Below are 27,961 nucleotides of genomic sequence, written 5' to 3'. Positions count from 1 at the left end.
CCACCTTCTCCCCTACATCCGGTTTACTTTTCTTTTTTTCTTTCTCTCTTTCTTTCTTTCTTTCTTTCTTTCTTTCTTTCTTTCTTTCTTTCTTTCTTTCTTTCTTTCTTTCTTTCTTTCTTTCTTTCTTTCTTTCTTTCTTTCCTCTCTTCTACATCTCTCAAGCCCCTCTGCCCAGGGCCTCCACTCTTCATCCTCTTCTAGCACTTTTCTCTTTTTTACTACTTCAAAAGTACAACTCCATTTTCAGTTTTCACTTTTGTCCATTCCTCTCTCCTTCTGAGCCTCTCTTCACTCTCCTCCCATCTTCTCCTCAGTCCACCGTTCTCTGCATTCTGCTCCCACTCTTTCCTTCCTCTTGACACAGTCCTCCTTCCTTCTTTCCCTTCTGCCTCTTCCAGGGCCCTGCTACGTTTACCTTACCTATCTCCTAATCTGCTCCCATACCTTCCGTCACCCCTTTCACTGCCTGCTCTCGTTTCTACCCCTTCATGTGTGATCCTGAAGCCACCAATTTCCTCTTCTGCATGAATTCCTCACCTCTCTCCCTCACTACTCTGCTCTCACCTACCCACTTTCCCTCTGTTCCTTCCCCTGACTACCTACAAACACTGCACCGTTGTAGCCATCTGACCCCTTTCTTCTATCCTCCACTCTCACTGATTGCTGTACCTCTGCTACTTGCATTTCCCCTTCCCTCCTGCACACAGCTTAGCTCTCGCTTGATAAAAGGAATCTTCTTTCATCACCACATCTCTTTCCCTCTCACCCCTTCACTCTCCTCGTCTCCTGAACTCCCTGTCTTTCTACTCACACCGTATATCTTGCTGCACATTGCTAATCAATGACGTCACTGCAAAGGCCACACACACACAGATGTAGCTCCTCATCCCTGGCCCGGCTTCCATCTCCCTCTTCTCTAAATGTTTCTTTTTCCATAGAGATGAATGAAAGAAGTATCCTTTGCATCCCAAAGCCACTGTCCCCAGGAATGGCCAATGCATTATCTAACGTTGCTTAAACAACACCAGAATCTGTACATTACTGGCTGCCTTGTGTCCACTCCCTTGGCCCTTGTGGTCTGTTGCACACTGTGTCACCACAAACTACCTGCAAAACAGCTCAAACATTCTCTGCTTCCATTCAAAAAATGACAGCTCAATGCATTGAATCAGCTTATAATATTTCTTTTTGCCAATTTAATTTTATTAACTACTTTCATTTAATTCTACAGGGTGGTAAAGTATCACTGCTTAATAAAGCTCCAAAATGAATGTAGAAAACGCTTGACTCACAAAATAAAGAACTGCAGATAAGAATCCACCTGGCCATAAGGAGACTGTAACCTGTGAGAGACGTCATTCAAGGTGCAATAGGAATGCTCAAGGAAGGTTTGTAGGATGACTAAGCTAAGCTGCCTATTGAGATGACAACATATGAGCTCTGGACAGAAGTGTTAAGAACAGGGCGTACAGTCTATGTGAGAGGTTAATTGTGAACTTTATCTAAACCTGTCCTGGCACTGGCTCAATTTCTTACTTAATATGGCAAATTCACAAGATAAAAACCAATGTGAAGACAATTCCAGAACGAAATCTTGTATGTGTATTAAATATGAGAACAATTTTAGTCATCAATCCAGTCTCATTCAACATGAGAGAATCAACACTGGGGAAAATCCTAATCAGTGCTGTGAATGCCAGAAAAGCTTCAGTCAGAAAGTCAGTCTTACTTCCCATATGCAAACTCACACTGGACAAAAACCTTATCAGTGCTCAGAATGCCAGAAAAACTTTATCCAGAGAGTTAGTCTCACTCGCCATGAGCGAATCCACACTGGGCAAAAGCCTTATCAGTGCTCGGAGTGCCAGAAAAGCTTCAGTCAAAAAAATAATCTCACTCAACATGAAAGAATACACACTGGAGAAAAGCCTTATCAGTGCTCTGAGTGCCAGAAAAGCTTCAATCTCAAAGTCAATCTCATTCAACATGAAAGAACACACACTGGAGAAAAGCCTTATCAGTGCTCTGAGTGCCAGAAAAGTTTCAGTCAAAAAAATAATCTCACTCAACATGAGAGAACACACACTGGAGAAAAGCCTTATCAGTGCTTGGTGTGCCAGAAAAGCTTCAATCTCAAAGTCAATCTCATTCAACATGAAAGAATACACACTGGACAAAAGCCTTATCAGTGCTCTGAGTGCCAGAAAAGTTTCAGTCAAAAATCCAGTCTCATTAAACATGAGAGAACACACACTGGAGAAAAGCCTTATCAATGCTCGGAATGTCAGAAAACTTTCACTCTCAAATCCAGTCTCATTCAACACGAAAGAACACACACTGGACAAAAGCCTTATCAGTGCTCGGAGTGCCAGAAACATTTCCGTCAAAAATTCATTCTCACTGCACATGAGAGAACACACACTGGGCAAAAACCTTATAAGTGCTCTGAGTGCCAGAAAAGCTTCAGTCACAAAGTCAGTCTCATTCGACATGAAAGAACACACACTGGAGAAAAGCCATATAAGTGCTCTGAGTGCCAGAAAAGCTTCAGTCGGAAAGTCAATCTTATTCGACATGAAAGAACACACACTGGAGAAACCCCTTATCAGTGCTCTGAGTGCCAGAAAAGTTTCAGTCATAAATTCAGTCTCAATCAGCATGAGAGAACACACACTGGAGAAAAGCCTTATCAATGCTTGCTGTGCCAGAAACATTTCAGTCAAAAAGTCCATCTCGTTCAACATGAAAAACTACACACTGAACAAAAGCCTTATCAGTGCTTGGAGTGCCAGAAAAGTTTCAGTCAAATATTTAGTCTCACTAAACATGAAAGAATACACACTGGACAAAAGCCTTATCAGTGCTCTGAGTGCCAGAAAAGTTTCAGTCAAAAATCCAGTCTCATTAAACATGAGAGAACACACACTGGAGAAAAGCCTTATCAATGCTCGGAATGTCAGAAAACTTTCACTCTCAAATCCAGTCTCATTCAACACGAAAGAACACACACTGGACAAAAGCCTTATCAGTGCTCGGAGTGCCAGAAACATTTCCGTCAAAAATTCATTCTCACTGCACATGAGAGAACACACACTGGGCAAAAACCTTATAAGTGCTCTGAGTGCCAGAAAAGCTTCAGTCACAAAGTCAGTCTCATTCGACATGAAAGAACACACACTGGAGAAAAGCCATATAAGTGCTCTGAGTGCCAGAAAAGCTTCAGTCGGAAAGTCAATCTTATTCGACATGAAAGAACACACACTGGAGAAACCCCTTATCAGTGCTCTGAGTGCCAGAAAAGTTTCAGTCATAAATTCAGTCTCAATCAGCATGAGAGAACACACACTGGAGAAAAGCCTTATCAATGCTTGCTGTGCCAGAAACATTTCAGTCAAAAAGTCCATCTCGTTCAACATGAAAAACTACACACTGAACAAAAGCCTTATCAGTGCTTGGAGTGCCAGAAAAGTTTCAGTCAAATATTTAGTCTCACTAAACATGAAAGAATACACACTGGACAAAAGCCTTATCAGTGCTCTGAGTGCCAGAAAAGTTTCAGTCAAAAATCCAGTCTCATTAAACATGAGAGAACACACACTGGAGAAAAGCCTTATCAATGCTCGGAATGTCAGAAAACTTTCACTCTCAAATCCAGTCTCATTCAACACGAAAGAACACACACTGGACAAAAGCCTTATCAGTGCTCGGAGTGCCAGAAACATTTCCGTCAAAAATTCATTCTCACTGCACATGAGAGAACACACACTGGGCAAAAACCTTATAAGTGCTCTGAGTGCCAGAAAAGCTTCAGTCACAAAGTCAGTCTCATTCGACATGAAAGAACACACACTGGAGAAAAGCCATATAAGTGCTCTGAGTGCCAGAAAAGCTTCAGTCGGAAAGTCAATCTTATTCGACATGAAAGAACACACACTGGAGAAACCCCTTATCAGTGCTCTGAGTGCCAGAAAAGTTTCAGTCATAAATTCAGTCTCAATCAGCATGAGAGAACACACACTGGAGAAAAGCCTTATCAATGCTTGCTGTGCCAGAAACATTTCAGTCAAAAAGTCCATCTCGTTCAACATGAAAAACTACACACTGAACAAAAGCCTTATCAGTGCTTGGAGTGCCAGAAAAGTTTCAGTCAAATATTTAGTCTCACTAAACATGAAAGAACACACACTGGAGAAAAGCCTTATCAATGCTCGGAGTGCCAGAAAACTTTCAGTCACAAATCCAATCTCAATCGGCATGAGAGAACACACACTGGAGAAAGGCCTTATCACTGCTTGGTGTGCCAGACACATTTCAGTCTAAAAGTCCATCTCATTCAACATGAAAAAATACACACTGGAGAAAAACCGTATCAGTGCTCGGAATGCCAGAAAACTTTCAGTCTCCGATCCTGTCTCAATCAGCATGAGAGAATGCACACTGGAGAAAAGCCATATCAGTGCTCTGCGTGCCAGGAAAGCCAAACTTACTCGAAATGAAAGAACACACAGTGGAAACAACCCTTATGAGTGCTCTGAGTTCCAGAAATCTTTCAGTCATAAATTCAGTCTCACTAAACACGAGAGAACACACACAGGAGTAAAGCCTTATCAATGCCCGGATGCCAGAAAGCATAATCTCAAATCCAATCTCAATCAATATGAGAGAACACACACTGGAGAAAAGCCTCATTAGTGCTCGGAGGGTAATCTACCTTTACTTAGTGGGCACTAGTACGCATTACCATTAGTACGCATTTACCGTTACTTCACAAAGTACTTTACTTTTGCAAACTATATACATCGTTGTTTGGAAAAGGAGGCGCTTCCGTTTCCAAACAAGAATATGCAATTATGATGACGCTTTTAGCAGGATAAGAGAGGAACCACGGATGAAGGGGAAGAGAGAGACCACGAGGAGAGAGAGGTAAGGGGGTTGTGTATTTTTTAGGGTTGTGCAAGGGGTAGTCTTTTAGGTTGTAGTGTTTTGTTTGTGTAGTGTTTTTTTTGTTTTTGGGTTTAAAGTAGTGTTGGGGTCATGAAGGGTAGTGTTTAAGAGAAAGGACAGGACAGGGAGTCAGGGGAGGAATGTGTAAGGGGTAGTGATTTAGGGTTTACGGTAGTGTAGAGGTGTTTGAGTAGTGTAGGTAGAATTTTAGGGTTTAGGGTAGCGTCTGGGTCATACTGTGTAGTGTAAGAGTGTAGGGACAGGACTGAGGGAAGGGGGAAGGACGTTTAGGGGGTAGTGATTTAGGCTTTAGGGTAGTGTAGAGGTCTTTGAGTAGTGTAGGGTAGAGTTTTAGGGTTTAGGCTAGTGTCGGGGGGTCTTGCAGTGTAGTGAAAGAGTGTAGGGACAGGACTGTGCGGAAAGGGGAAGGGCGTTTAGGGGTAGTGATTTAGGGTTTAGGGTAGTGTAGAGGTGTTTGAGTAGTGTAGGGTAGTATAGTGTTTGAGGATTTGTGTAATGTAGTGTTCCTATTTGTAAATGTGAATGTGTTAAAAAGTAGAAGGAATCACCCACCCAAAAGACATATTTAATTTATTAAAAGCATTTTAAAAACATTAAAATACATTAAGGATTACTTGACTCATTTTTAAATTTAAAATGGTTTTTAATTACATTTGCTATACTCCCCCACCAAAAAACCATAATTCACTGTCATCCTGTCCCAGGGGATAGGTTAGTATTAGAGATTTTTTGCACTTAATACGTGCAGTAAAGGAGTTTACATGGTATGAGTATTAATTAAATAAAGTGAAAACGCATTTTAAGTACATTTCAATGCATTCGCAATGTAAATGATTTTGCAGAATAAACTTGCGAAGTAATGGTCATTGCGAAGTAGCGTCATATATTCGCTCGGAGTGCCAAACAAGCTTCAGTCTCAAAGTCAGTCACATTCGACATAAGAAAACACACTGGACAAAAGCCATGTTAGTGCTCGGAGTGCCAGAAAAGTTTCAGCCATAAATTCAGTCTCACGCAACATGGGAAAACACACACTGGAGAAAAGACTTATCAGTGCTCGGAGTGCCAGAAATGTTTCAATCTCAAATCCAGTTTCATTCGACATGAGAAAACGCACACTGGAGAAAACTTTGTCAGTGCTTGAAATGCCAGAAAAGCTTCAATCACATAGCCAATCTCAATCAGCATGAAAGAATACAAACTGGACAAAAGCTGTATCAGTGCCCTGAATGCCAGAAAGTTTCATTCAGAAATCTGGTCTCATTCACCTTGAGAGAAGACATAGCGGGGAAAAGCAGTGTTCTAAATGCAAGAAAAGATTCCGTCAAAAAATTAATCTTACTAAACATGAAGAAAGAGCGCACAGAAAAATATGTGTTTGTCCTCTGAATTCCAGAAAAGCTTTTAACATAAACTGGACCTGACTGTATAAGAAAACATGTATAATTGTAGTTGCAACAGGATTAATTAAGAAAAGCATGCAGGATATATTAGACAGACTGCCTACATAGTGGGCCGCATAACATTTGTAGAGAAATGCCTCAGCCTGAAAATCTAACAAAGTGAAACTAGAATCACAGTTTGGTAACATAGTTAATAGAAAAAACACAGAGAAGGTGATGCGAGCAATGTTTGCAAATAGGCTCCCACAGGCAGGTGTTCGGAATAACAGTCAAACTCATTACTTTTTTCACCCCATGCCATGCCATTGCTTAGTATATTAGCTGATATATGACTGAACAACACATTTAATTGCAACGCTTGCCGTTACAATGCGTACATTACAATGTGAAAGCCAATACCACGCATAACCTTTTCAGAGCATGCCTATACAACGAATTTCATTGTAAAAGCATAAATGTTAAAGGCATGTGCGTGGTAAAGGTTTTCCGTGACCCCCACCCTGAGCACTAAAACTGGACCCCGGCGAGAACCCCCGCCCATTTACAAACCTCCCAGCCCCTGCCCTTAGCCCTAAAACCAGACCCTGGCACGACTCCCCCACACAATTCCTGGCCCCTGCCCTGAGCCCTAAAACCAGACCCCAACGCGACCCGCGCTCGCGCCCAGTCCTTAAAAGAAAAAACCTCTAGCCAAAAGCCCTAAAGCCGTACCCCCACCTCATGCCCAATTCTCCTTACCTCACTACAAGGCAGCTCTGTAAGGCTGAGGCACGATGCATATCATAAAGAGGAAGCGAAAGGGTCTCTTTGTTTCATCTGACTACATTTATTGGCAGACAAATGCCTTCACCACAGTAACCACACTTATGCCCATACTAGCAGTCTCATGCATATACCTTTACCATTCATACCTTTACAACATAATGCATTGTAAAAGCATTCGGAGTAAAAGCGTATGTGTTGTAAAAAAATGCGTGGTAAATACTATGCATGGTAACGGTACACATGTTGTAACGCAAGCGTGGTAAAGGCTATGCATGATAACAGCCACATTGTAATGGCGGTTTCCCAAAATTAGCATGATGTGATGCAGCACTACTGCGGCAGAGTCAATGACATTCATGAGGGAACTCGGGATGTTACTGACTTTGTTAAATATTGTTGTTTCAGGTTCAAGACAGAGATAATCCTGTTCCTCAGAGCTAATCTTAACATGTGACCGAATATGCCCCCTACTGCTTTTCTTTCTGACACTGGTTTAATGTGTGTCTGAATCCGACACCTAAGTTCAAAGGTGACTTATTCATACCCAGCCCTACATGCCTCTGACAGGTGATCCTGACATGTGCAAAGTTATATCTCAGGCCTGTCGGTTGTAATGCTGGCATGTGATCGACTCTGGCCCACTTCTTCCCTCTTTCAGAGGTGAGCTGACGGTTAGTTCCATGGCTGCCAAGTTGCCCCATGTCATGTGTTACACCTTCAGCCACTTTGGTATTCTTTTATCCAACAACACCCTCCTCTCTGAAACTTATAGTTTTGCTTTTATTCCATTGTAAACGTAGGCCCCACATCTTAGCTTACAAAGTCTTATTTCTTAATAAGCCAAAATCTCCCTGCAGATTTAACACTTGACATGGGCCGTTCAGGTATGTAGTAACAGAGTGCTCCCCCTGCCCTGGCCATCTTTCAGCGGCAGGGCAAAAAAAGGCAGTCATCCCTACAATAAACTTGCATTAGACAAAGTAGAATCCAAACTTCAGAAGATTAGTTCATGCCAGGAAAAGTTCAAATCCAGTCTTCTGCAGGTGTCAAACATGTGTACAAAGGGTCCCCGTTCCTTCGTGGACCTGTGCGGAGGTAATCTCAGAAGATTCCTGGGTGTTTGGGAAGGCTTCATTGAATAAGCTTGTTTTCACTTTCTCATGTATTGTAAGATTAGCTCTACTCTTCTGCTTTCAACACAAAATTCCAGAACAGGGCTATCATGAGAACAGTTTTTTTACTGTATGTTTTTTTAGTTATTCCTGGCATGAACTAGCAGATTTTTTTATTTGTTTTATTTTTTTATTTTTTACTGAGTTTTATATAGCGCAAACTTGACCCGGAATTGGGTATCAGAGCGCTTTACATAGCACCAGTTGCGTTACAGTAGGACACATTAATTTTTTTAGGGACGGGGAGATTAAGTGATTTGCCCAGAATCACATGATGTTCAGCGTCATTGCTGAGACTTGAACCCGGTACCTCAGATTTGAGGTCGACCGCCCTAGACGTTAGGGCAACTCCTCTCCCCTTTATATCACTAGATCTCTGGTTGTTCTTTGGAATATAGTTCAGGTTCTGTGAGTGGTGACATTTAGGTCCGTGTCTATCCTTTACTTTAAAGATGGTGCAGAGGATTTAAAATGTTATTCTGTATGCCATTGGAGGCAAATGCAGTTATTTAGTATCAAGGCTCTAGTCAGCTCAATTTGGTAAGAAATCCGTACTATCAGAAGTATTTTTTTCAGCAAAGCGTACGCTGCGGAGCGTTGCAGTATTCGACACACACTGGGATCATGATCCAGGCGGAAGTGTATAACGAAAAGAGATTACAATCCCATCAAACATCAGTTCCAACTCATAGCCTTTTACCAGAAAACCAGACATGGCCATGAAGGAGAAACTCATAAATATAGATATAATTCTTAGGATTTCAGTCCTATCACCCTATAACATGCACACAAAGATGCAAGTGATGTCATTTTGCATTTAGTGGAGTGTGAGCATTGTCGTATTTTGGCAGTGCTCTCAACTCGCAAAAGTTGCGGTTCTTTCACCAAGTTCAGAGTCGGAGAAAAGACTGTGTTTACATAAACAGAGCTTCTCCTGCACCACAGTCGTAATCTTTTCACCTGCTGGTTTGTGCACAACAGGGCCATTGGGTGAAAGTGACATTCATCTTGCACTAAGTAGGAAGGGCTGACCTTTGCTTATGTTGCCTACCCAGTATTGCCAGGGGAGGAACTGTAGTGCATTGTAGTAATACACACAGTGACCCCTACATTCTTTTTTTAGAGTTTTATATAGCACAAACTAGACCCGAGAATTCGGGTATCAGAGCGCCGTACATGGGCACCAGTTTCGTTACAGATGAACACATTCATGTTTGTTAGGCACAGGGAGATTAAGTGATATGCCCAGAATGACAAGATGTTAAGCGTTGTTGCCAAAACTCGAACCCGGGTCGACCGCTCTAGCCGTATGGCTACATTCTCTCCCCTACATGTAGAGCAAAAGCTCCTTCTGAATCCATTTGGCCATCCTACATTTGGAATCATTACCAAGGGGTCACACTTCTCATGACTCTTTTTCATTCAGTGTGCCGCCGCTAATTCATTCTCATACAAGTCACGGCCAAATATAGGATCTAGAATTCACATGGCCCCTTTTTCATAAATGATTACTCTGCTCAAGCTCTATCTTAGCACTTCCCCTAACTGAAGTAAACTCCTACGTCCCTACTGCGTGCATTATCCTTTCTAATGAACGTAGACTACATCCCCATGATCCTTCACTGATGTAATGACACAACATGCATCTTTACACCAATGTGCGCACATGCCATTTTTGGTAATCAAGAATTACACTACAGCAGCGATCCAGAAACATTCTGACCTTGCTATCGCCGCCCGGTGGAGGATTATAAATGTTGATATCTGGCAGCATTGGCCCATGTCTGCTCCCGGCTGTAACAAAGCACCTGAATCTACACCAATTATTCCAACAAACAGGTATGTTCCAACACGATTGTGGCAAGAGTTTGCAACCAACGTATGAATTCGTCATTGAAACTTAATTCAAACTTTCATCTTCGTACAGACAGGGTATTTCTACCACTCCTTGAACTGAAAGATCCTGGGTGTGCTCACACTTTAATTCTTTTGAAAATACCACCCAACAGTCGCTGTCCATGTCCTGAGGAGACCCATAAACAAGAAGAGTTGAAATCCATCAATAACATCTGCGAGAGGAGATGCCACCCAAGGCGCAAACAGTTGGGGGCATAAAGGATTTTGCCACATCTATGTATTGTCCTGTTTGGCCCATCAGTACCCTTCCCTTGCCATACCTCTAACATATGGGGAAATCTGCAATTACAAAAACTGCTTTGCCATTCCTTTAGAAGTTCTATGGACTGGTGTTCCACAATATAATTGTTTCTACATATATGTCTGACATTTTTCATTGTTTTATACGAATACTTACCTGTTTTTTGTGGAATTGATGTCATTCTTACCAATATATGCCTTTAAACAATGTCATGTTATGTAAATAAATTGATAAAATATTGATTTGTTAGCAACTGGGTGCTTTTTTTCTACTTTCGTAATTCAGTTTAAATGTTCTGGGAAGGTATTTTTGTATGTTTCCTTTTTTTGTAAGGTAATTGTTTTTTGTGTGTTTGTTTTAAAGAAACTAACTACTGCTTTGGGAATTTAGAGTGTAGAATTGATGGGTGTTACCAGGGCTCACACACAAAGGTCATGACCCAAATAGATGTAGCACAAACCAAAATGGTGGTTTCACCCAGATACCACCCTAAATAAATGAATGCAATGTGTGATTGGTTTTGTGCTCTTCTGTATAAGAATTGCAGGGGTAGTTGAATCCCCAAATTCAGTTCTTCTGTGTCATATATACTGAGAAAATAAGTATACGTCTTGGTATTCTTTTCTTTTATTTCAAGTCAGGTTTAGAAACAGAAAGACAGCCGACACGTGTTTTCAACTTATTTTTTTGCCCTCTATTTTCTTTACTCCACCACCATCAGACTCACTATTTCCCTCATCCAAAATTTACTTGACAGGGGATACCCCAAACGCCTCATCTCCAGGGCCTGCAAACGGGCTTGGTATTGTCACCGTGAGAACCTCCTTACCCCCCAACCCAAGAAAGCCATGAGTCGCATACCTTTTGTTTCCAAATGTAGCCCCTCCTGCAACCAAGTGAGCAAGATCATCAAACGCAACTGGTCCCTTCTGCGAACTCAGGAATCGTTTAGAGAAACTCCTCTCTTTTCGTACAGTCGAGGGGACAATCTATTCACCCACCTAGTAGATGCAATCACATGGCCTACTCAACCCACTCGACAGAACACCCTCTCTGCAGCCTGGGGACTACCACCAATCGTGGGACATTACAAATGCCAGTCTTGCATTGTATGTGACCTTACATGTAACGCTAAAGAGTTCAAAACCAATAATACCACCTACAAACTCAACACGTTCACCAATTGCAGATCACAAAATGTCATCTATGCCATCCGCTGTCCCTGTGACCTCATATACATTGGCCAAACCACACAAATGATCAAACAGAAAATAATCCAGCACAAGAGCAGGATACATTGCAAAGTTTTGATAGCCCCACTTGTGTCCCACTACATTGAGAAGGTACACTATGTAACTGACAACACCTGGCAGGTGATTGATCAACCCACACTACCACTCAGAGGTGTCAACCTCAGAGCCCTCTTGAACAAGAGTGAATGCAAATGGATCACTATTTGCAACTCTGTGAACCAGGGCCTTAACACCATTGATGAATGGAACAGTACCATCCTATTGTAACACCACTTCAGTACGACCCCCCTGAAAATTGACAAACGTGGTCTCTCTTTGAATGCTACAATTTCCATTCACCTATTCCTTTCTTGTTCTGTCAAGTCTGTGGACCAAACTTGAAGGTTGTCCGACCAGCCGTTCCATACCAATGTATTTTGACTGTATAATTTTGAGGTTGTTATATGCAGTTACTTGATTTTCAATGCCCTCATGTAACACCTTTGTATCACTTTATTACAGTCACTTAATAACCACCATGCAGACACCAGTCATGTTGTTCACTCAATAAAGTTGTCTGCTCCATTGTTGATTCAAGTGTGCACCATAATATCATGTAAATTCATTCTGCACCTCGAAGAATCATGGCCCCTCGCTTTTCACATATTCCTTGACTGACGCACATTCCATTTCCTCATTTCCACCCCCTGTCACGCCCCCACAGCCCTCCCTGTCAGCCTCTGCTCTTAGACGGGCCATGCTCAACACACCCACCCACCACTTAGCCCCGCCTTCCACACAGACCTAGACCCACCTAACAGACACACCCTGATTCCACGGTCACATGACCGCTTTTGCTATACTTGTACGGCTCCCCTTGAACGTACAGCGTAACCGGACACGACTGTGGCGGTTTACGGCTGACACACGTGCCGCTCCCCACCGCCTGGATTTACTTCGCTCTTCTCCCCGGTAAGTCACCTCACATGCGCCCAGCCTGCCCACCCCTCATTATAATTCCCCCGCTGATCCTGATGCCGCCGGTCCTCTTCCTTTCCAGCCTTAAGGATCGGCACGTTTGCCCTTGACGAACGAAGAATTCCACCCACCGGCCACCGGGATAGCCACGTTTGCTCCTGTGGTGCCCCACCCGCTCCCCTAACGGCCCGACAGTACTACTTTTCCGCTAGCCTTTGCCCAGGTAAGAGTGCTCCCCCTCAACAGTTGCCCCTTCCCTTTTAGATGCAATTGGCATTGGACCACCCACGCAATGCCGTACAGCCTGTGAGCACATCGGCCACATCCCACCTTGGAAGTCAAGCATGCAGGTACTTGCTCTCCGTCAACACTGCTTTCGGCTTCCCCTGGCTCAACATACCGACCTGAGTTTTCACCCACCCTGGGATAATCACTGCTTTCCCCGCCCTCGCATGCCAGCCCCTGCAGTCTCTCGAGACCCTCCCTGCGCTCATATGGCCATTTCCTCCTCAGCAGATTGTTCTGCTCTAGATAGTCCTCCTTAGGTCCAGAGCCCACCCTCCCAGTTGCCAGTCATGCCTCTCCTGCAACCCCACTGACTCCCGCCCATCGTTCCTATCTCGCGCCACCTTGGTGCGCTACAACAGGTACCACTGTTAGCCTGACCCACAAGCAGGCCCCCCTGCGCCTAGATTGGTTTCACTATGCGCTCCTTCCAGTTTTCCCATCCACACCCTGACACGTCTTACTTCTCCCGTGTACAGCACTTCCTAAGACAGCAGCCCCATCCTTATGATGAACCTGAGTTCCTAGGATCTAAACGTCATCGACCCCACAGCGCAATTGGAGGTGCCTCAACTTCGTGTGGTTCTAACTAAATTGCTTCCATCTATCCCCACGCAACCTTTGTGAATCAATCCGTGCTGAACCTCACAGTCACTTGTATATATTATTCACTTGTCACCACGCGCAGTTCCTCTGTTCTCACCTTGTCACTTGCGTCGCCACGTCTATGTGTCACGAGTGTAATTGTGCACCAAGTCCAAGTTGGGCTGCCTATGCATTTCATGCTTACAGTGCCGTTACAACTGTACCATATCTAAACCTTTTTCCATATATATTATGCCATGTGCACTTTTGCAAAACTTTACGTGAGTCTCCCGCTGTCTCCTTCCGCGTAATGTATTTTACATACTAATATAACTGACTCCCCTATTGTTACCTTTTGAGATATTGTTGTCATTTATAGTATATTCACCCAGATCTCAAGAGGTTTATGGGTTATTGTTGTATTTGCTTGTGCTTACTGTGTTCCTTCTCTGGAACTCTCTTGTTGTCATGGAGTTTCTGTTGTTCAAGTTCTGTAAATTGCCAGTTGGAGTTTCCCTGTGCCAATGTATGGTGCGGTGGCTTGTTGCTCTTCGAATAAACTTCAACCAACTCAACAGAAGTTTCATGGGATTTATTTGACACCCACAACATAATTTTGGCGACGAGGACTTGGGGTCAATATAAAACGAGCCACTGCTGTGTGATTTCTATGCTGAATTTCATGACTGCTACAATCTACTGAAGAAGTTGAATTTTCAGGACTGCTGATTAACCCTATGACCCTACCGCCTTCTCCAGCGGCAGTAAGTTTGAAAGGGAATTTAGTTTCCCCAGCGGAAGTTTTTCCGGCTCTATCTTAAAAGGTGAGGAGGTTCAAGGGTGGGTCATTTCAAATATTAAAAAAAAAGAGGGACCGCGGACATCCGATTTTGCTGCTTTTCACATTTACCATTAATAAGTTCATCGTTGAAAATTTCAATATCGCAGATATCACCTATTTGGTTGAAGCTTGCGATTCACGCTTCATGTTTGGATTTGAGGCGCAGTGACCGTTGTAAAGAGCAGCGAGATCGTCTCTGCTTCAGCGCCTTTCCCGACTGATGACGTTGTCGAACGTACAACAGGAGTTGGCGAAAGCATAGCGCGTCATAAAAGGGAGTTCGGGAATGCACGGAGCGTCATTTGTTCTTCATCAGCGAAGGCACAGCGCGTCATAAGAAGGAGTCCGGGAATTCACAGAGCGTCACTCGTCATTCTTCAGCGTAGAGATCGTCTCTGCTTCAGCGCCTTTCCCGACTGATGACGTTGTCGAACGTACAACAGGAGTTGGCGAAAGCATAGCGCGTCATAAGAAGGAGTCCGGGAATTCACAGAGCGTTACTCGTCATTCTTCAGAGTGCTTGAGTACATTTTCAGAGCGTCATGAACTATTCGTTTTTTTTACCAGCCTGTGTAATTAACTGTCTCATATTTCCCGAAGGAAGATAGACATCGTGACTGGTATTGTCTCTCAGAACTGCTAAGCTGTGTTTACTCACATCCAGCGTTCGTTGAGTTGTAGTAAGATAGTATTTTTATTTGTACTACAACTCGATTTCCGTGACAATTCTTGCTCATATAGCTCTATATGATAACCTTTATAGTTTCTAATTTTATTGCTAACTTGGCATATGTTTAGATCAATTGTGGTTTGACAAAAAGGTTGTGTGTTTCTTCTTTATTTGATTTTTTGTCGTATTTTGCTCAATATGCAATCTGTCAATCAACCTCCTCCCTTCTTAGAGAGTCCTGGTACTCCACAAATTCAATGGAGGCAGTGGTTTGATGCTTTCGACACCTATATTGGCGCCATTGGTGCTTCAAGATACAGGTCTGAGGGAAAGAAATTCTTACTCTTGAACTGTTTGGGATTTGAGGGGAGGGAGGTGTACAAGCATTTGCCTGATTTGGTTCTTGCTGAGGGTGAGATCATTGATGAATATCAAGAAACGATAAAGAAGCTTGTTATCAAATTTGATGTGCAACCAAGTTTAGTCGTATTAAGACACAAGTTTTTTTAAGAGAGCGCAACTACAGAGTGAGGATGTTGATTCCTATTTAAGTGCCTTACGTAAACTTTGTGCTGAATGTCAGTTTGGTGACTTCAGAGATCAATTGGTGAGGGATCAGTTCATCGCACACTGCGGCGACAAACATATTCAACAGAAACTACTTACCATGGGAAATCCAACTTTAGAAGAAATAATAAAGGTAGCAAAAAGTCTTGAGCTGGCACAAACTTCTATTAAAGAATTGAGCAAAACTGATGTCCAAAAAGAAAGTGTAAATGCAGTTGTTTCGCAAGCATCTAAGTCCAGTTTTATTAAGAAAGAGAGGTTCAATGAAAAGAGTTCTTTTAAGAAAAATATGTGTTATAGATGTGGTTATCCTCCACATTCCAAAGAAAATAGTTTTTGTCCTGGTAAAAATGCGAAGTGTTATAAGTGTGGGAAATTTGGTCATTTGGCTAAAGTTTGCCAAGCCAGTTTGAGTAAATCTGAGAAAGTCAGTTGTGTGATGGAGGATGAGCAAGTCTCGGAATGTGAAATGGTGAAAGAATTTAAGGACATGATTGTCACTGTTACTGAAGATGGTATTGTGACTGGGGATCCTTCAGAATGTGTAGATCCCTATGTGGATATTATGGTAGGTGATGTTTGTTTAAAGCTTCTTGTAGACTCTAGAGCGAGGATAACCATGATCTCTTTGGATTTATTCAAGCAATCTTGGGCAGATAGAGAGTTGTTTCCTCCAGACAGGGCACCTGTCTCCTATGAGGGTCGCAAGATAGTTTTGGAGGGCTACATTGAAGACGTTTTGCAGTTCAAGGATAGGAGGATACAGGGGAAGATTTACGTGGCTGTGCCTGGTTTGAACATCTTGGGTTGGTACCATCAGGGTCTGTTTGGTATGTTATTGAGACCGGGTGCTAAAGAACAAGTACTTGTTGTGCTGGATATGCCTGTTTCATCGTGTCTGGAGAAAGAGTTTCCCAGAGTTTTTTCTGATTCACTTGGTGAAATTGCAGGATTTACACATAGGATCAAAGTTAAAAGTGATGCAGTACCAGTGAAACATAAAGTAAGGTCTGTACCTTTTAGTTTGAGAGCTGACCTTAAAACTGAACTTGAGAGACTGGAGAAAAATGGTATTATAGAGCCAATAGAGTCTAGTTTATGGCTTAGTCCTTTGGTGGTGGCACGTAAAAGGAATGGAGAGATTCGTCTTTGTTGTGATCTCAGGAGTCTTAATAAGGAGATCTGGGTGGATGCCCATCCACTTCCAAAGATTGGTGATTTGCTGGAAGAGCTGAGAGATGCGCAGTAGTTTTCAAAAATTGATTTAGCCTCCGCGTACCACCAAATTGTGTTGGAGGATGAATCAAGACATTACACTGCTTTTAATTCTCCCTTTGGGACATTTCAATTTTGTAGAATGCCGTTCAGGCTTGCTTCTGCGGCCTCAGTTTTTCAAAGAATCATGCAGAGTGTTCTCAAAGATGTCAAGGGAATAGTAATTTTTCAAGACGATGTTTTGATTTTTGACAAATTTTTAGATCAACATGATTATACTCTCAGGTCTGTTCTCAGGAAGTTTGATGACAAAGGGATTGTTGTTAAAAAGAGCAAATGTGAGTTTTGGAAAAAAGAAGTTGAGTTTCTGGGTCATTTGGTCTCTGGTTTGGGTGTTTCCCCTAGACCCGGTTTGGTTAAAGCTGTTGTTGATTGTCCTGTACCAAGGAATAAAGATGAGTTACGTTCATTTTTGGGTTTATGTGAATTTTATTCACGTTTTATCCCGAATTATGCCTGTAAAATGAAGTCTCTGTCTAATATGCTCAGATCCAGTGTTACTTTTGTTTGGGATGAGCTCTGTCAGTCAACTTTTGATTTGGTTAAATCTGAATTGGTGAATGCTAAGATTTTGAAGGCTTATGACCCCAGTGTTAGTTGTATCATTACAGTTGACGCAAGTAATTATGGTCTGGGAGCAGTGCTTACTCAGGTAATTGACGGAAAAGAGGTCACTATTAGTTATGCTTCAAGGGTCTTAAGGGATCCTGAAATTAATTATTCAGTGATCGAAAAAGAGCTGCTTGCTTGTTATTGGGCCTGAGAAAAGTTTCGGACTTCTATTTGGGGAAGGAAGTTTGTAATTCAGACTGACCATAAGCCTTTGGTTTACATTTTGTCTGGTGATCGTGTTAAGTATGCCACACCACGCATAGCTCATCTTACGACCAACTTGTTGCAATATCAGTTTGTTGCAAAACATATACCCGGCAAGGACAATTGTACAGCTGATATGCTCTCTAGACTTCCTTTACAAGAAAATGAAGGTACAGATTTGGATGAGGATAGAGAGTATTGTTTTATTGCTACTTTAGATGCTGTAGGAAATGTTAGTTGTTCTGAAAATGAATGGATGGATGCTATGAATTCTGACATAACTTTGCTGAAAGTCAAAGATTATATTGTTGCTGGTTGGCCTAAAGAAAAAAATCTACCTTCCCATATTCAACCTTTTTGGAAGGTTTCTGAAGAGCTTTCAATAGAAGATGGGGTTGTCATGAGGGATGACAGATGCATACCTCCTCTGAATCTACGAGCGAATTTGATAGATAGGGCTCATGATGGTCACCTTGGGGTCACAATGACGAAGAGACGATTGAGGTTGCACTACTGGTGGCCTTCAATGGATGGGGATGTGCACGAAAGAGTCAAGGCGTGTTGTGTATGTGCTTCTGCTGAGAAAGGCTTGAAAGTTGTTGTTCTCCTTTGCAGCCTATTCCTTTTCCTTCTAAACTTTGGCTGAAAATTGGTATTGATCTTGTTGGTCCTTTTAATTTTCTCCCTTCACATTTAAGATTTGCTTTTGTGCTAATGGACTTTCATAGCAAATGGCTTGAGGTTAAATTTTGTGCCAATCCCACTGCTAATTGTGCTATTCTTTTTCTAAGAGAAATTTTTATGAGGGAAGGTTTTCCTGAGACGCTAGTTTCTGACAATGGTGTCCAATTTGTTAATGCTGAAATGCGTGTCTTTTTGTCGGAATCTGGTGTGAAGCACTTGAGGAGTTCAGTGGGGCATCCTCAAACGAATGGTCAAGTTGAGAGAATGAATCGTGTGTTATTGGAGTGTATAAAGTGGGCCAAAGGAAACAATTTTGATGTGGAGAATGCTGTGAGATCCATGATTTGGTTTTATCGCACGACCCCGCATTCTGTAACAAAGGTTGCTCCTTTTGTTTCCCTCAGAGGAAGATTACCCACATCAACACTTTATACTGCCTGGCGTTTGAGAACAGTTGCTCAAAAAGTTCCTTCTCTTTTTGTAAATCAGGAAGAGTTGCAGATGCGTGTTAAAACTGCCCAAGACAAAATGGCCTATAGATATGATGACAAGAAATCCACTAAAACTGTTAATATTTCTCCTGGTTATATGGTGCGTGTGAAGAATTATAGGACAGTCAAGAAAGGTTGTGACTCATTTGGTGAACCTGTTTGTGTTGAGAAAGTGTGTGGAAATGCAATCATGGTGGAAGGTGGTCATTGGTGGAATCTTTGCAAAGTCATCAAGGTGGAAGTAGGTGACAGTGGAGCATGTTCCAATCGTGACTCTCAACCTGAGTTTTCTGATCTGGTGGATAAGTCTTTACCACCGGCACCGACTTGTGTCCCTGAAGTGTGTCCCATGAGTGGTGGTTCTGTAAGGAAGTCTTCACGTGTGACCCGTCTTCCGTGGAAACTTCGTTAGACTTTTGGTTTCTCATTTTGTTTATTTTACTTGTCTTCTCTTTCTTTTCTTGTTTTTTTTTGTTCTTCCTGTTCTTTTATAATGTGGTAATTGCTTACTTTTCTTTGGAAAAAAAGAGATAATGTTGTATTTGCTTGTGCTTACTGTGTTCCTTCTCTGGAACTCTCTTGTTGTCATGGAGTTTATGTTGTTCAAGTTCTGTAAATTGCCAGTTGGAGTTTCCCTGTGCCAATGTATGGTGCGGTGGCTCGTTGCTCTTCGAATAAACTTCAACCAACTCAACAGAAGTTTCATGTGATTTATTTGGTGTACAGTCTTAATATCGAGTGTTTTATTTCGAATGGACATAATATCGACTCCAGAATATCGAGATGGCATTAATATCGAGGTAAGTAATATCGATGTTTTTTTTATCGATTGTTATGTATGTAAAAAAATATCGATAGATAAAATATCGAGTAAGTAATATCGTTAGAAAAAAATATCGATTTGTTTAGTAGTTTAAAAATATCGAAAGTTGTGTTATCGACTGTCATGATATCGACTGTCATGATATCGACTCTTAATATGGATATAAATAATATCTAATAGTTAAATGTACACTGTTTTAATGTTTTATAAATACATTTATTGTTAAAATATATTGTATTTTTTTGTTTTTTTATATAGAAATAATTAAAAAAATAATTAATAATTTAAAAAAATTATTAAATTACTATAATAATTTCTAGGAGCGGGTAGTGGGTTTTTAGGGGAATAGGGTGGGAAGTATTTTAAATATAATTAATTAAATATGTAAATCTATTAATTGGTATGAATATTTAATTAATAGTTAATTTAAAATTTAATTTAATATATAATATTTAATTTGTAATTAATTTAATTTAATAGATTATTTGCTAATTATGCTCATTTAAATAATTTATGTCATGTAGCGGGTTGTGGGTTTATAGGGGAATAGGGTGGGAAGTAATTTAATTATAAATAATTAAATATGTTAATTAATTAATTGGTATTAATATTTAATTAATTGTTAATTAAATAAAAAATGTGAATTATATATAACTTAATTGGTAATTTATTTAATTTAATTGAATAATTGTTAAAAATATAAAATTTAATGTTTTATGTCATGTAGCGGGTTGTGGGTTTATAGGGGAATAGGGTGGGAAGTAATTTAATTGTAAATAATTAAATATGTAAATGTATTAATTGGTGTTTAAATTTAAATAATTGTTCAGTAAATCATATATTTTAATTTTAATACATTTATTTGGTAATTAATTTAATTGAATAATAGCTAATTATGTAACTTTATAAATTTTATGTCATGTAGCGAGTTGTGGGTTTATAGGGGAATAGGGTGGTAAGTAATTTTATTATTATTATTTACAAAAGTTAAAAATATTAATTGGTTGTAATATTATAATAATTGTAACTTAAATAATGTATTTTAATTATTTAAATTTTAATTGGTAAATAATATAATTTAATTGAGTAATTGCTATTTATGTTATTTTAAGTAATTTATGTTATGTAGGGGGTTGTGAGTTTATAGGGAAATAGGGTGGGAAGTAATTAAATTATAATCAATTAAATATGCAATTTTATTATTTGGTAGTAATATTTAATTAATTGCTCATTAAAAAATTAATGTTCATTATTTAAAAAATAATTGGTAAATAATGTAATCTAATTGTTTAATTGCTAATTATGTTACATTACATTTTTACTTTTCTGGAGTGGGTTGTTTGTTGATAGGGGAATAGATTGGGAAGTAATATAATAATAAATAAGGAAATATTAATATTTAATTAAGGTATAAAACGTTTAGCACACAACGTTTAAAATGCACTACCTTTACAATGAAACTTTTACAACGCTAAAACCATAGTAACGCATGTATTTAGATTAAATGTTTTAACTATGCAGGTATTTTTACAATGCATACCATTACAACGTAAGTGTTGGTAAGTATGTAATTATATAAAAAATGTTATAGCTTTGGATTGTTGGGTAAAGGGGTATTTTTAGTGTTCTTGGTCAGTTTTCAGTATTTGGGTAAAGGGGTCGTTTTAGTGTTCAGGGTCAGTTTTCAGTTTGGGGATTAAGGGGTATATTTAGTGTGCAGGGTCAGTTTTCAGTGTTTGGGTAAAGGGGTATTTTAAGGGTTCAGGGTCAGTTTTCAGTTTGTGGGTAAAGGGTTTTTTTTAGGGTTCAGGGTCAGTTTTCAGTTTTTGGGTAAAGGGGTATTTTTAGGTTTCAGGGTCAGTTTTCTGTTTGTGGGTAAAGGGGTATTTTTAGGGGTCAGGGTCAGTTTTCAGTTTGTGGGTAAAGGGGTATTTTTAGGGTTCAGGGTCAGTTTTCAGTTTTTGGGTAAAGGGGTATTTTTAGGTTTCAGGGTCAGTTTTCTGTTTGTGGGTAAAGGGGTATTTTTAGGGGTCAGGGTCAGTTTTCAGTATTTGGGTAAAGGGGTATTTTTTGGTTTCAGGGTCAGTTTTCAGTTTGTGGATAAAGGGGTATTTTTAGGGGTCAGGGTCAGTTTTCAGTTTTTGGGTAAAGGGGTATTTTTAGGGGTCAGGGTCAGTTTTCAGTTTGTGGGTAAAGGGGTATTTTTAGGGGTCAGGGTCAGTTTTCAGTTTGTCGCTAAAGGGGTATTTTTAGGGTTCAGGGTCAGTTTTGAGTTTGTGGCTAAAGGGGTATTTGTTGGGTTCAGGGTCAGTTTTCAGTTTGTGGGTAAAGGGGTGTTTTTAGGGTTCAGGGTCAGTTTGGGGTTTTAGGGTAGAGGGGTACAGGGTAAAAATAAGGTAATTTAAAATTTTCATTAAATTACTTAATTTTTAATACATTTAATAAAATATATTTCTATTAATATACATTAAACTAAATATTATATAATTATAAATAGTTATGTTGTAATGTTATGCGTTGTAAAGGTATTTGCTTTGTAAAAACATTCTTTGTAAATAAATGTGGTGTAATGGTATTTGCTTTGTTAAAGTTTTGTTGTAAAGGTATGCGTTGTAAAAGTATGTGTTAAAAGTTAATATATCTTTTATTTAATTGTATTTAATAGAAAAAAATTAAAAAATAATTTTTTAATTATCTAATAAATTATTGGTAATTAGTTGTAATTTATTATTAATAGGTAAGTAATATAAATAATGATAGTTAATTAGTAATTTTAATATATTAATTATTATGTTAAATTAAATAGTTAATCATTTGTTAAATAAATTATATTGATATTATTTTTTTATTTAATTATTAATATATGAAGTATTTACTTTCCCTACTCTTGCACCCACTGGAGTGGGAATAGTAATTAGTATGGGTTCAGTGTCCAGCACCTTCCATGACTTTACAATTGGTGAAATGGGAATTGTAATTTGTATGGTTTTAATGTGTAGTATGGTTTTGTGAGTTTATAATTGGTGCAGTGGAAATAAGAAAACATTTTTTATATAAATAATTATTGTTGGTAGGACAATATAGTAACGTTTTTACATTACATAGAAATTGTATTTTCTCATTATAATTATTGTTATTGTAGTACTTAAAAGATTAATACATTTTTACAAATATTAAAATTTAAAAGGCATTTTTATATAGAATATTTCATATGCAATTAATATTTATATACAATAATAAAGAAGGAAACATACACAGGGTTAAATGCAATAAATGAAAAACAGTTTATTAACATATAAACAATACATTGTAAGTAGAGAATAATTTTTTATTTCAATTGACATTTTTTAATACACAGTTTTTATTATCCTAAAAAATATATGAAGTACATATATATGTTTTTAACACATAAATGATATTAACATAATTTTATGTTTATTTACATATATTGTAATTTAAATAGTTAAAGAAGCAAATTGGTAATATGTACTTTTTATTTAATAACAAATATTTTATTCACATAGACATTGAATATATTGTCATAGATAAATATGTACATTTCTTTTGTAACAGTAACATTTTAGTTTTTTACAAAGTCATGTTATTTTTTTTAAATTAATATTATGAATATTGAACATATTTATAATATTAATTTTTACATAGATAAACCGAAAAAATACGTTTTTATATACATACATAATGTTTAAAATAATATTTGCAATTTTTAATGTCAAAGTATGTTTATTGAGTTTTAAAACAGAAAAAGAAAAAGGCATGGCATAGCAATGGATAATCAACAGGCAAGTTAGGCAAGCGAGACAGACAGACACGTCTTCTCTATGAAGCGGTAGGTGAGCAAGATAAGCGTGCTCAAATGGAAAAGTGGTGCCTGGAAGTCTAAAGAATCCCCCAATCGGGGCGACAAGGAAACAAGCCAGCCCTAAGAACCCACCTCCCTCCCAAACACCCAACCCCCCCCCCCACCCCACCAGTACGCCAGTCGTCTATAGTAATCGTGTGAGTTGTAGCAAATTAGAATGTATCAGGGTGCCTCTGGTTGTGTTCGGTCCACAGTGCAGTCTGTGAGCCGTAGAATACGAAGATATTTCGGGCAGGTAATTTCGTGGAATTCCCTGGAGAGCAACGTCAGGAGCGGTTGCCAAGTGGTGCGGAATGTGTCAGTGGTGTGCGTGAGCGTGGCTTGGATCCGTTCCATGCCCAACGTGAACCACAGCTTGTGCAGCCAGCCAGTGTGGGTGGGTGGGTTAATAGAGCCCCAGAGCGACAGGACGTGTTGCGAGGCTGCCTGCATTGCAATGCCCATCTGTTTGCCGCGAGTTGATCTCAAGGGGAATGTAAGTGCATTAGGAAGCCCTAAGAGTGTGTATGCTGGGAAGCGTGGGATCTCGGTGTCGAACGTGGAGTCAATGTCATCCAGGACGACCTTCCAGTATTCCTGCAAGGAGGGACATTCCCACAGGAGGTGAGTCAGTGTACCCCGGCTGCCACATCCTCTCCAACACAGCGCGCTACGGGTCGGGTTGCCTTGATTGAGTCTCGCCGGGGTAAGATACCAGTAGATAGCTAGTTTGATCGCCGATTCCCTGGCTTTGGTATTTCGGGTAGTGTGGGCGGCCCTGAAGTATATGTGGTTCCATTCCACTGAGGAAAGAGATCGGCCAAGTTCTGCTTCCCAACGCCGCTGTCCAGCGGTCTTATCAGGATCTGCAGCAGGGGAGAGCATCCGATAGAGGTCTGATATGAGATGTTTATCTGAGTCCTTGGATACGAGCCAACGTTCGAACGATGTCATTTGTCGGCCCACCAGAGGGGCATGCAATTTTTAATAACAATTTATTTGTAACAAAGTTATTGATGCAAATTTTATTTACATATAGATTATTTTATAAATGTATTTATAAATCATCAAATATTTTTTAAAGTATCACATAACAGTTGAATAATTATTTCAAAATAATGAATATTTATGAAATAATTTTCTACAATTTAAATAATTATTTACACTTAATATAATACTCTGTGTATTTTTTTAAGTGTTGGAATATAGAAATTAAAGAGGATTTTGCTGTATACAGGGACTACTTTTTAACCGCGTAATGTTACTTAGGCTTATTTGGTGCTTCAACAGATCGCGGTTGGATGCTGCTTCGTGTTAGAGAGGGTAAGTTTGTTTTAATTGTTTTTTACAAGTTAATGAAGTTATTGTTAGTGTATGTGTGGTGTGTTTAGGTTTATGTAGATAGGGTTATTAAGAGAAGATTGTGTGTTCGGTGTTAGGTAGAGTGTACGATATTTGATTTTTACTGCGTTTTTGTTGTAGGTGTGTGAGGTGAGGTAATATGTTTAAATGTTACTAAGATAATATGTTTGGTGTACAAATATGTGTATTTATATATGTATGGCTGTTTTTGTGTGGGTGGGTATGTAATTTTTTTTTTCTAGGTTATCGTCGCGTTTCACTGTTTTTGAGGAGTTCCTTCTTTTTTGATCAGAGTTGTGTGACGAGTATTATATATTCTTATTTTTGCACACAAATTTTTGGGATTTCAAGTTTTCCTGGAGCGTTTTTTTTCTACATTACTTTTTTCGGGTTTTCTATCGTATCTCGTGTCTATTAAAGTGGAAAGGAGTCGCTATGGATTTGCTTGTATTTTTGCATTGTTTTTTTGGGCTTCCATGGATTGTATGGGTTTTTGCTATGGTGTCGTATGGATTGCTTGGAATTGGATTACATTTGAAGCTGCAACAGAAATGTAAGTATTTTCTGAACATTTAATGGGTGGGGAAACTGTTTTAATTTTTGCTTTACTTACGTTGTATGTAACATTTTGTAAATACATTATCTAAATACATTTTATATATGTTAATATTATGTATTTGATAATTTAATTGCAAATTGTTACATGTTATAATCAAGGATTTTAGAAAAAAATGCTTAATTTAACGTGTATAGTTATGTAATGTTTTAAAGAATAGTTTTTGCAATCATTGATAGATATTCTAGTCCTTTGCTAGTTGGATAGAGGGTAACTTGACTTTGGAGTGTGTTATACATTTTTTTAGTTTCTTTGGTGAGTTTAGGTCCGATCAAAGTTACTGATTGCTCCATTCGGAGCTCCTGGTAACTCTGTTCTTTTTGTAAGGATTGTATTAATTTGTGAAGGGTAGGCGTTCCTCGGCTTGTAGTTGCTTGGAAGGCATTGTGCCATCCTTCAACTGCATTGTTTGTTTTTGCTTCCTTATTTAGTGTGCTAAGGTAGACATTCCACCAAGCTATTTGGTATTTGGGTTGTCTTCTGTGGCCTGATCTGTGTAGCCTTCCTACCCATGTGTCTTCGAAGTAGTCAAGCATAGGGCTTAGTCTTTCTTCGTTTCTTTTATAGTAGGGGCTGTCTATTAATAAGTTATAGTGCTCAGTTACATCTGTTAGTGGAACATAGGCTAGGGCGATGAGTTTTTTGATTTGATAAGCAAATGTGCTATCAGTGGCGTATTGGATACTCAAGGTTGATTTTTGTAGATGTCGCCAGATACATTGATTAAAATGGTAATAGCAACCTTGTATTGCTGTGTGTGGGTATGTTTTAAGGATGCTGTTTATCATTGCTTTTTCAAAGTCAATGATAATTTTTTGTGGAAAATAGTTGTTAGTATGTTGAATGACTTCAGTTAGTATTTCTTGATAGGTAGCTTGCTGTTTGTTTGGTAGAAGGGCATAAAGGAATGGAATATTTGCATTTTGGAAATGACCATGGATGGTGTATAATTGATAAAAAGGTTTGGGGCATACAGAAAAAGTACCGTCCATCATCCAACTTTGGCATTGGGTAAGTTTAGTCATGTTGTTTGCTGTGGCAAACAGTATAATTCTTTTATCTTTAGATTTGTTGTCATAGAGTATAAAATTTTCTTTATTGTGAGTTACAGAGAGTTCAGGGGGAATTTGGACTTCTTCTAAAGTTTTTGGTGTGGGAGGAGTAGTGCATGTTGCTCTTTTTTGTCTAGCTACAGTTCTTTTAAGGGATTCGATAGATGGAAATTGGCTAGAAGCATGTTGGGGAAGTACACTTAAATGGTGTTTCAGAATAGCAGTTGTTGGTTGATCAGTTCTAGTACTAGCTTCTTTAAGGGAATCTAGCATTTGTCTAATCTCGATTTCTGTTACATTGGGTGGGTGATTATGTTCTTTAGTATAAGTAACAGTAGTTTCCTGAGTTATAGCTCTACCGTAACATTTATTGGCATAATATTTCGTACACTTCCAAAACACTTTCAAATCTTTTTGTTTCTCTTGAGTGTAGACATATCCCATGTAACAAAGAAGCATTTTCCCTTTTTGTGAATAAATGAATTTAGCTCCTTCAGTCATGATTGTATTGTAGTGCTAGGAGGTAATTAAAAGAGAATGTCATTACATTTGTAGAAAAAATAATGTTCTAATCGAATTATACAGTTTAATACATTTTTAATTTACCTGTAAATCTTTTGATGATTTAAAGTAGATATTTTCAGGTGTTGATGTTCTTCAAACTGTTATTTTCTGTGTATATCTTTTTGTACCTGTGGAAGTTGAGAAAATGTGTACAAATATTTCATTACTATTTATGATATTTTGATAGAGGTTTTTAGCTAGTTTCTATTTAGTTACCTATCTATTAAATGTCGAATTTACATTTCAAATATATACTTTCTTATTTATATGTAACTTTTGATGTCCAGGTGTTGTGTAGGTCTTCTGTATTTTCTTTTTGTCTGTAGGATAAGTAGTAAAAAAAAATACATATATTTTAGGTATTTGGCTTTTAAACATAGGTGTGAGGTTTGAGAGTTACATTTTCGCTGACTAATAATGTAGTAGTACTTACTTTAGATATGTGTAGCTGTGTTTATGTTGAAGTCAATCAGTTTTCTTTCAGAAATCCTGCAGAGTTTCGTCTTCCTTTAGTTAGGAGATGTATCCTGCATTTTTAGTTTGCTGTAATCTCGTTTATATAGTATTAGTCTAATTGTTTCAGAAATAGGATTGGTTGTTTAAATTGATAGTCTGTTTTTATTTGTGGATTTGAATTTTTTTCTCTGTTATGCTAATTGCTTTCCTTATATGGGTGACGCCAATTAACGTTTATTTAATGTGTAAGGCCTTATTTAGTATAGGTAATGTTATCTTTATATTTGTAAAGTGGAGGAATATATATAATTTGCAGTAAGAAATGTTTAGTGGTTCGAA

At 38.9% G+C, this 27,961-nt stretch overlaps 1 protein-coding gene across 1 annotated transcript in view; it reads left to right on the top strand.

The window, feature by feature from the left end:
* The window catches only part of LOC144805539 (uncharacterized), a 165,749-nt gene that overhangs the window by 6,991 nt on the left and 130,797 nt on the right, over positions 1–27,961 (top strand). Inside the window, exons 2-6 of the mRNA XM_078672074.1 lie at positions 1,235–4,479; positions 12,941–13,026; positions 15,641–16,869; positions 17,389–17,551; positions 18,889–19,254. Of these exons, the coding sequence (XP_078528200.1) occupies positions 1,545–4,479; positions 12,941–13,026; positions 15,641–16,869; positions 17,389–17,551; positions 18,889–19,254 (4,779 nt within the window). The 5' untranslated portion in view covers positions 1,235–1,544. The remainder of the gene's footprint in view (positions 1–1,234; positions 4,480–12,940; positions 13,027–15,640; positions 16,870–17,388; positions 17,552–18,888; positions 19,255–27,961) is intronic.

The sequence above is a fragment of the Lissotriton helveticus genome, chromosome 1_2, assembly GCF_964261635.1.
Source record: "Lissotriton helveticus chromosome 1_2, aLisHel1.1, whole genome shotgun sequence".
Lineage (NCBI taxonomy): Eukaryota > Metazoa > Chordata > Amphibia > Caudata > Salamandridae > Lissotriton > Lissotriton helveticus.
This window is presented reverse-complemented; position numbering and strand designations above follow the sequence as displayed.